Below are 10432 nucleotides of genomic sequence, written 5' to 3' on the forward strand. Positions count from 1 at the left end.
TTGGCTTCCCTAGTTTCTCTTTCAGAGTAGTATTATAGCATCCTGACCTTAGAAGAGATTCAAACAGCAGGTTTTTATTTCCCTTCCCTTCGCTTTCCCTTCGCTTTCCCTTCGCTTTCCCTTCCCTTCCCTTCCCTTCCCTTCCCTTCCCTTCCCTTCCCTTCCCTTCCCTTCCCTTCCCTTCCCTTCCCTTCCCTTCCCTTCCCTTCCCTTCCCTTTTCCTTTTCAGATATGGGTCTATATTTTTTAAATTTCTTAGTTTTTTTCTTTCTTAGAGACCTATCCCATAAAGCTTTGCATTTAAGAGAACTAAGCCCTGGCAATGAAAAAGAAATAAAGGAAAGCAAGTCACTCTTGGGAGTTCAAATTTTATCCCAAGACACTCAGACAAAGGAAAAAAATGAATTTTTATTTGATTTTTAATTTTAATTTGAAAATAAACAGATTGGGTCCACTAGATTCAGATGCTCTGTTAACAAGGAATGCAAAATTATTTTACTGAATTACTTAATTAAAATACTGTTGTTGTGCTATTCAGATTTTCAGGTTGGGAAACTATCTAGAAAGGAAAAAAAATTACAAGAATGATCATCTGAGAGGGAGGAAAAAAAACCTGCAAAACCTTGTTTGGAAGTCTTAGAAGGAAAAAGTAAACAGCTTGTCACTTGCAAGTAGGGGAAAATTTTGAAGACTCTCAATGCAGAAGTCTTAACAGGCATTTCTGACCCATTTGATTTCCTGTCTTTACTCTCCAGTGGGTACATCTGTGTTCAAGGTCACCCTTCTCTTAGTTAAGGTGTAGCTAATGATGCTTACATGCCACGTTCAGATAGTTTGCCTTCAAACAGGCTTCAAAATACAGCTTTAGATCTCTGCCTTCAACTGTATGCTGTGTTTTTGCAAGAAGGGAAAAAAGCAGGGACAGGTACCAAGTCCTTCTGTCCCCAAATACACAGGGAAAAAAAAAATCAAATCTGCCTTTATAAATACAACACTGGTGCTGACTGGCTAGAGCCTGCTTACCCTAATGAGCTTAAAATCTTATTTGCAGAGGACATCTGTCAGGGCAGAAGTGAGGTACGCAAGTGCTCTTAATCCATTAGCTCTAAATCCAGCCGAGCTCTCACACTCCTTTTTTTTGAATCAAAGCAGAAAACCCAAGTGGGAACCTAGAATGGAACAGGGCACAACTTCAAGAGCAGACCCTATGCAATAAGCACGTGGGATTTAAGGTGAACAGCAAAGGAAACTGGCAACAAAACTGGGACTGTGATGGAAAACTCCTGAGGCACAGGCCAGTCTGCAGCTCAGGATGACACAGTGAGTTTGGGTTTTTTTTTTGAGTGTTCTGGATTTTTGATCAAAAATAACGACGAAGAAAAGATGGGCTGCACACCTTCTCGCAGTGAGACTGATAGTACTGCTGTAAGAAGTGCTCTCAAGGCTTTGAATAAACCCAAAAGTGTTTTGCCGATTGATTCCAGAGATAAAGGAATCCCTCTGCTGGTTAAAGGTTCATCTTGCTACAATGTTGATGAGTATGGGATTCAGAGGAAGGACTACCTGGAAGAAGAGGAGGAGGATAGACTGTCAGAGCTGGACAAAAATGATAATTTGCACTTATCTCCCAAGGATCATTCAGATTCCCAGATTTCCAGAGAAGACAAGAAAATTGAGAGGACAGCCACAGATGCTGAAGTCGTTATGTCTGAACTGATTGAGTCTCAAAAGCACATCACTGAGTCCATAGAGATCAGAAAGCAAACCTCCTGCGAATCGGAAGCATCGGCTTTCATCTGGGATGACAAGAATGAAAGCAACGCAAAGCAAATCCCAAAGAAAGGAAAGAAGAAAAAAACCCATAAGCTGGCAAAGCAAGGCCAACCCAGCAGAAGTAAAGAAAAGTCCATTGTGGCCCCATGTGAGACAGAGAGGAAGGTAGACTTCCCAGAGCTGCTCGTCAAGGCTCACCAGAGTGCGTACGCCTACTTACACCCCAACCTCTCCAAGTATGAAGCTATTCTGCACATGGCCAACCAGGCCACCCAAACTCAGCTCTTCCTGCAGCAGATGATCAGCTTCCTCGTGCTCCGCTTTGATGAAATCAACCAGCTCTTGGAAGAAATTGCCAACGATGGGGAAAATCTTCTCAAAGATGTAGGTGGGAATCTGGCTTGGCCGGCAGAAAAGGACGATTTGAAGGAGCACCCTGATCTTCTGCAGCAGCTACTGCAGTACACGGTGAACAAAATGCAGTTGGTGAGTGGGATGCTGGCCTCCCTCACATCCAACGCCCTGCAGGAGACATGCAGCTACCTGCAGTCTGCTGCAAGCAACTTGGAAGGCAAACTGAAAGCAAAGCAAAGCTTTGATGAGCACCTGCTACGGACAATAAAGCTGCTCGAAGCCTCAACCGTGGGACCCTCTCATTCCCAGGGTGATGACAGGACTCTCTGTTCTGAGGACAGTGGCATTGGTGTGGACAACGAATCCCTCAAAGAGTTCAGTGCTCTCAGCCAGCACGGAGCACAGCCAGGTGACTCCTGCGTACACGGACATCCATCCCGAAAGCATGCCGGAGCCGCCGAGCGTGTGAGCGTGGGCACAGCTGCTTCCCATGGCTGTGCTCTTGGAAGGAATTTTAAGGATGTGTTTCATTCGTCTGTGCAAAGTAGGGAAGCGACTTCTTGTCAGGGTGGAGTAGCAGAAGGCGCTTCTACCATGCCCCAGTATGCAAGCTTGAGCAAAAGCCGTTCCTACCACTCCTTGGAGTCTGATTCTACTCAGGAAGGTGAACATTTCAAAATCTGTGAATCAATAGATTTTCCTTCGGATGAGGATGAGGATGATGATGATGAAGAAGAGAGCACTCTGGGGGAGGATGATGACAACACAAGTTTATCAGAAATGGGGAAGGATGCTCTGCCGAGGTCCCTGTCTTCACCTGCACTCACTGATAATATTCAAAGGCAGTCCATCAAAAGGACAGAGAATGCAGATACAGAAGAAATAATTTTGAAGATGAAAGATGCCATCAGTGAAAAAATCAAGTTTGTCCCAGCTAAATCCAGGCGTAAGGAGTGGATAGAGGATGAGACTGGAAGAGCAGTCCTAGCAAAGAGGCCCAGTACAGCAACAGGCAGACAGAGAAGGTTTGGGAAACAACGACGGTCCAGGTCAGAAGAGTCCCTCAGAAGCCAGGCGGAGGACCCAACTCTCCTAGAGCTTCAGAGAACCCAAAAAGAGCTCAGCAAAAGGCTGGAAATGTTGTATGGAAAGGATATAGCTAACAACCTGGAGCTGTGGAAATCAAGAACAGCACCTTATTTGCAAGATGATCAAATTACTTCTAGGTCCTCCCGCAAGCTGAAGGCAGGCCTCTCAAAAAATTTCAGCATCCTGCCTAACCAGGATAAAGTCCCTTTGCTCACATCTGATCAAAATCCTATCCTTCTGCTGAATGAAAAGAGAGTCAAGAAGCCTGTAAGAGCTACTGTGCCTGCCCAGGAGACATCAGGAGGCAAAGAAAATGAGCCTCCTGGAGCACAAATGTTGAGTGGCAGCAGCTGTACCCCCCGGCAGTCCGTCAAAAAACTGATTGAAACCTTCAGTCCTACTGATGATCTTGCAAAAGGCAAACCTCTAAGATCCTTAGGACCAATAAAGTGCATCAGAAAATTTGGGCTTCCAGTCATCCCACCCACCACTCCCTTTCAGAGAGGCCTGGCACCTTTAAATCTTAAGCATCGTGTTTCGCCAGTAGATGACACAAACACCAATGATGTTTCTTCTAGCTTTCCAAATGCCTTTCTTCCTGCACCACCTGCAGAATTAAGCAAGAAGGACACAAAGGAAGAGACTGATGAAGACACCGAGAGCCTGCCACCACCACCACCTGAAATGTTAATGGACACTTCTTCTGAAAATTTATCCGAGCCTGAAGAAACTGCAAGAATAGAAGGAAGCTCTTCGGAAGATGCCAAAAAGACCACCAAACCAGAATTGCATGCTGCTAAGAGATCACAAGTTTCCCCAAAAATGAAAGCCTCCCTTCAGGCCATCGACTTACTGCCAAGCAAAAATATCAGTGGCCCCAGTGCAGTGACTAATAAAGGTCTAAGGAGCACCAGGTCAGGGGATGAGAAACCGCACAGGTACTCCCTGGAGCTGAACCCTACCAGCGTGCGCATCCCCAGCCAGGAGGAGATATTGGAAACCCAGAGGAAAGAGGCTGCGGATTTATACAAGCAAACCCATAAAATTATTCCTCTTCAGAACCCACACAGCAGCAGCTCAGAGAGCAAGGGGCCCAGCCCACCCGCGCCTTCGGTGCCACGCCAGAAGCACGGCTCTCCCGACGCGCTCCGGAGCGGCGACAAGGGCTCGCTGTTCACCAGGAGGGTCTCCCCAACGAGAACTGCTCCTTCTTCACCCACTGAGAAACGGCTTTTCAGCCCCCCAGCACATCACAGACATTCTCTGCAGGGTTTTAGCAACATACAACCGAGCTCGCCCGCCGTGCAGAGGAAGCCCAGTCCCCCCTCCAGCCCCAGGGTGCCCAGCCCGCCTTTGCAGAAGAAGCTGCCCTCTCCACCACCGCAGCGAAAACCACTCAGCCCTCCTGTGGGGCACAGGCAGAGCTCACCCACAGCACAGCGGCCGGCAGGCTCCCCCGCCCCATTCCCCAGCACCCCCTCCCCACCAGCCTCCCCATCTCGCTCCTACAAGGGGCCCAGAGCTGGGCTGGATGCTGGGGACGAGCACCAGCTCTCCTCCTCCAAGAGGGGCAGCAATGTCCGCTCCATATTTTGCCCGGCCACCTCTTCCTTATTCGAAGCCAGAGCTCCAGTGGCACCCAGCCAGTGCCCTGCCGAGCTGAGCAGCCAGCCTGCAGCTGCAGCACACCCCCAGAGGAGCAGCCTGCTGTTCCAGCAGCCCGGGGACCGCAGCAGGAAGCTGTCCCTGAGCACCAGCCATCCCCAGCCCTTCGTCAGGAGAAGTTTCTCCGACCGCCGCCCAGGGGTCCAGCCTCATCTCCCAGCTCCTCTGACAGCTGGCAGTGAACCTGCGCTTCACCAAGCAAGGTAAGGAATGTGATGCCAGAAAAGCAGACCCGTAGCACCCTGTTGGCTTTCTAAACTTCAGTGGGAATTTAAAGTTGTTAAGAGGTTTCTCGGAAGGGTGTCCTGTTCATGTGCAGAAAAGATGGCTGGGCAAAGATAGCACTGTATGATCATTGTCAGTCCCTTCCAACTGAAATAATCTATTTTCTTGCCTCTGATTTCAGTAGACTACCAGTCTGAATGAAGGGAAGAGTTAACTTTCCATGGTTTGTTCAAGCCTTACCCTTACACATAAGCTGTGACAGGCACCCCAGGGAAAATTCAGTGTTGGTTTCGTGGCAGAGAACTCCCCTTATTTGTGTGGGGGCTAAGGGCATCCACATTCAATTCCTAAAAAGCTCTGAAGCAGCCTCAGGTTATAAACTTAAGTATTTAGGAGAAGATAGGCGTGAGCCAAGAGGAGGGGTGCTGCTCTATCATCAGCTTCTAATCCAGTATAGACTGTTCATCTGAAAGCTGTGGGAGAATGTTTCAATTCAGCTGGCAACAATGAGACACAGATAATATGTAGGCAAGGATCTGTGTGGACAAAATTATAGGCTGGAATTTTGAGCTTCTTGTGCACACTTTCAGACCTAGGTGCTGATGTCATGTCTGCTGGGTCCACAGCCCAAGCCCAGTTTTCAGAAGCATCCCATGGCTACTGGAGATTCATTGCTCTGAAAAACAAATCTAGACATCAACACATGCCAGTTCCATGTTTGCAAAAAGTGGTGGCCTCTTATTAAAAAAATGGTCTTAGCTTTAAATTTTGTCTATCACCTAAGGAAAAAAAAATCATAAACCATCCAGTAAATAAAAGTGGGCATTTGGGAATACTCAAAGATGTGTAACAGCCTGAAAGTACAGTGTTGTTATTCTAGTTTCTTAACATCTTAGCATGTGTAAGTCAATTAAGCTTTAAGCTTCTCTGGTAACCTTTCCACGCGTGAGCAGTATTTTTACTCTTGTCCCAGAAGAGCTGCAGTCACATGACTCATTCCCTTGAGGAGGGGTAGGGATTGCAAGATCAACCCCAACAGGATGAAATTGCACTTGTAGGTGCACAAGCACTCAGGGCACTGTGAGCACAGGGACAGCCTCAGGCACTGAGGACAGATTTCCAGACATTCCCACCCCAGAGACAGAGTAAGGACTGAGTATCCCATGCTGACAGTAGAGGAATGTGCTGAACAAAACATGTAAAAAACACTGGGAAATGCAAACCATTTTGCATTCCCAGTTCTACTATTGCATTGTAGCCTGACATTTGAACATTTCCTAAAATTCCTGTGCAGTGCTGCTGGGTTTCCTGTTATTTCTATGTACTCTGTGAAGTCAGCTTTGTCTACTCCAGTGCCTGCCAGCAGAAATAAACGTTTTCAAAAGAGTTTTATGTAAAACCTTGCAAGACAAAAGCCCAGGCAGTTTTATGGATGCATTTTATTTCTTTATTATAAATTGCTAGCTAATTTATACTTCAATGGGGTGTATTATCTTTCTATCATGGTCTGTCAGAATATAGTGAGTAATACAAAACAACTCACTGTAAATAAAATCATCCCTTTCATGAAAAAAAGTCATATATCCTAGTGTTATGATCTACAAGTATTTTGGAAGAACTAAATATATCCTAGGTCAGATTCATCTTATCATTTATCTCATTGAAAACCAACAGTAGTACTAGTCAGTTATGCCAAATTTATATCAACATAAGCAAAAGGGAAATTTAGACCATTCATTACCTCACACACTGATTTAAGACACAATACACAACTGTGTGTTTTCTTACACCCAAAATAAGCTGCCTGGAGTAAGTTTTATGGACCTTGCATCGAATGACTGAAAATGAACATCACAGCCAACGGGCTGATGGGCAGAGAAGGATCATTTTAGGTATGAACACAGGGAAAAAGCTCTGAGAGCTCTTCACATCACTGCAGGTCCTCTCCTCCCGCTCAGGACTGGTGGTTGCCGCAGCTGTGAGCACCAAATCACCCTGTGCAAATGCTGAGCCCTGCCCTGCTCTTTAGCAGGTGCCTTAATAGACAGAGCACCACACTCTGATCCATCTTTCTCCTCCAAGTCCATTAAACAGCCAGGACTTTCTTTGCTTGGTAATTCATCCAGCTAAAAGAGGAAAATCTCAATGTCTAAACCTAAACCTAAACCTAAACCTAAACCTTCTCATTCCAGCAAAGTTTGCATCTGGTCTCAAATTCACAAGCCATTACCACACAGCTGTCAGTCTCCTTTCCTTCATTCCTCCCCTTGCTTTACCTCTTCTTTCCAAATGTAACAATGCCTTCTTTTTTTTTTTTTTTTTTTGGTCTGTGTAGTGTTTTCCTGTGTTATTTTTCTGTGTAATTAGCAGCTTCATTGGTAAAAGGGCAAGAACACAGAGTCAAACCTGAGATACTATCAATCTTCCATAGGAAAAACATTCTGAAGACCAGTGAGTTATCCAGTATCTCCCAGGCTCACAAACTCAGGGATATAAGAGATAAATCCCCCCACTTTTCCCACACCAAATATCCATTTGATGAGAAGTAGGTTGCCAAAGATAATCTGGCAGAGCTTGTACAAGCAAAAAGAGGCAGCTGAGTTGACTCTCCCACACACCCCCTTTTAGCAGAAACACACCAAAAAAAGAGGCAATTCCATCTTATTTTGCAAGCTGGCATTGATGGGCATTAAATGTCAGCGTTGTGCACAGATTTGTGTGCCTCCTGCACACTCTCCTAGGAGGCAAAACTCACTTTTTCCAAGCATGCCTTCTGCCCATCCCATGTTATAAGGATGGGCAGGACTTAAAACATTAGTAGCCCTAACTAGGGCTGGAGCTGGAGCTTTGCTTTTAATCTTAGACCTTACCTGACAAGAACTTCAGTTCTCAAGTCAGTTCAGCTGATTCCCATTTGACCAGCCTGTGGCTGGATAGGCTGAGATGACTTGGCTGGTTTCTAAGCTTGGTCATTTGACAGCAATCAGCAATTATTGGCATCTCAGTAAGGCTCAACATGTACAATTGCTCTGCTCACAGATATTCTGTTAATCTGTAACACAGTTTCTGTGCATGCACCTTAACAAAATAGTATTTCATCCTCTCTTAAGTGGTAGAGCAGAGAGAGAAGATAAAATGCCATTGTCTTTAACATACTGTTCAGTGAGAGCTTGAGAATGGACTGGGTTGACTGAATCAGGCTCAAAGCAAGTAGCCCAAATGAGCCCTTCTGCCCCTGGGGGATATTTGAATCTGGATTAGTTGCATGACTGGACATGGATCACAAATCTCTTCATTTAGCAGTTCAAATCATTGAAGTCCTAGCAGTTAAGAGTAGGAACACAACAGCTTTTCTGTAGCTGAAAGCTCATTCAGTTTAACAGTTTATGCACTTAAAATACAGTCATGATTCCCAGATAGCTCTGAAATATTTCCCCATGTTGAGTTTAAACCACATGAATGAGCTGCAGCAACACAGAGCACACTTCACACACTGCAGCAGGAGGGCACAGGGCGTGAGACACCCATGACTGGACCCACTGCTATCATCAGTCCTGACACATAAAGTCCCTGTACCCCTAGGGAGTGCCAGGGCAACCTCAAGAAAGTCATTTACACTTTCTGTGTCTCAGTGCTTCTGTCAGCAGAGTGAGAGTAGCAGATTTATAAGAGCAGAATTCCTCTCCCACAGTCATGCTCAGAAATCACTGTAACCAGCCTAGGCAGATGCACATCAAAGGAAAGACCTTTTCCCTCTCCTTTTCCCTCTCCTTTTTCCTTTTCCCTCTCCTTTTTCCTTTCCTTTCCCCTTTCCTTTCCCCTTTCCTTTCCCCTTTCCTTTCCTTTCCTTTCCTTCAGCAGTGTGAAACAAGACTTTCCACTCAAATCTGCCCCTATCTGCAGGGAAGCCCAGCCTCACACCAATTCCCTGTTAAACATACAAAATGTTTTCTTCCCAGGAGAGGTCTGGGAGGAAAGAGTACAGTGCATTTGGCAGGACCAGAGCAGAATCTGGATGGTGCACACAAAGAGTGTGCTCACGAGGGGATGGGGAATGACAGGGTGTCGTGCAGCCTTTGTGCTTCCTGGGTTAACATGCTCTAATCAGTGCTGTTTTAAAAAGTCATGATTCATTAGCCTCTTAAGCATCTTTCCTTCTGCAGCTTGGAGAAGAGCCCTAGAAAAGCAAGTGACTCTTGGAACAGCTCTGGGGCTCCTGAGACCCGAGAGTCCAGCAGATCTGCTTCCCACCCCGAGCTCTACGTCGTGGGCCAGGGGCTGCAGAGGGACTGACAGCAGGAGCACCCCAAGGGCAGAGGCACAAGCAAGGCCAGAGACCCCAGAGGGAGCAAACAGCCTTAGCCCAGCCTCCAGAGCACAGCTCCACCTTCTGTGCAAGGAATCTGTACAATGGCATTGCATCAAAAACCACCCCAGACTGGCCTCAACCAGCTGAGGAAATACCAGCCACCTGCTTCTCCTTCCATGCCGTGGGTTTGCTCTGAGATCCACATGGAGCAAAAGAAACACCTTGTAGCCGGGTGAGTCTGAGGCAAATTTGGTTGATGAAGACAGGACCTATAGCCAAGCCCTTTTTTCCCCAGTTTAGACAAAAGATTTTAAAAAGCTAACACAAATTATCGTTATTCAGCATGTTATTTATTCAGTAGGCATCACAGTCTGTTTAAAATGTGACTTTTCCAGGAGGGAGGTAAAGCCCTGAGCCAATTGAGTGTTACTGCAATTAAACATCCATGGCTTCAGCAAAGCCATATTTTTACCCCAGGTGTTTATTTACATGCAGGGAGAGAATAATGCCATATACATTAAGTTAAAACAAAGCAACCCATTTTGAAGGAAAAAAATTAGGGATCTTACTTCCTCAAAAAAGCCTTTGATCTTCTAAATCACCTTTGATTACCAGATAATCTTATCACCTCCAGTTTCCAGGGTACAAGGCTTAATCCTGATTAGAGCAGTTTTGCAATCGCCTGATCAAACAACATTATAAATCACAAAGCATCTAAGGACACATTTGGAGGGTTTTTTGTGTTTGAGTTTTTGTGTCTTTTTTTTTTTTCCCAAAACAAAAAAATGCCACCATAGAGAATCCTGTTCTCCCTGAAAAAGTTTTTTTTTGTTTTTTTCTGATTTATGCAGTTTGAGGGTGTTGTAATTTCACTGGATAGTCTAGATGGATTCTTGTTAATAAAAACACAAGTTATTTGCAGTCAATTAATCCTAAGATTTTATGGCATTCACTACAGTCTCAAAAATTACTGGATCTTCCTCACCTAACTGATATGTCATCTCACCTAACATATGT

General features: G+C 45.5%; 1 protein-coding gene across 1 annotated transcript; it reads left to right on the forward strand.

Moving 5' to 3' along the window:
• Nucleotides 1-1383: 1383 nt before the first annotated feature.
• On the forward strand, nucleotides 1384-9399 carry PCARE (photoreceptor cilium actin regulator; the record flags this gene model as incomplete). Its single annotated transcript, XM_084202597.1, has 2 exons — nucleotides 1384-5084; nucleotides 9270-9399. The coding sequence occupies 2 exons, from the start codon at nucleotides 1384-1386 to the stop codon at nucleotides 9397-9399; spliced, it is 3831 nt and encodes a 1276-aa protein (XP_084058723.1).
• Between the last annotated feature and the right edge of the window lie 1033 nt (nucleotides 9400-10432).

This window comes from Fringilla coelebs (assembly GCF_963513975.1).
Source record: "Fringilla coelebs genome assembly, chromosome: 3".
In the NCBI taxonomy this organism is placed as follows: Eukaryota; Metazoa; Chordata; class Aves; order Passeriformes; family Fringillidae; genus Fringilla; species Fringilla coelebs.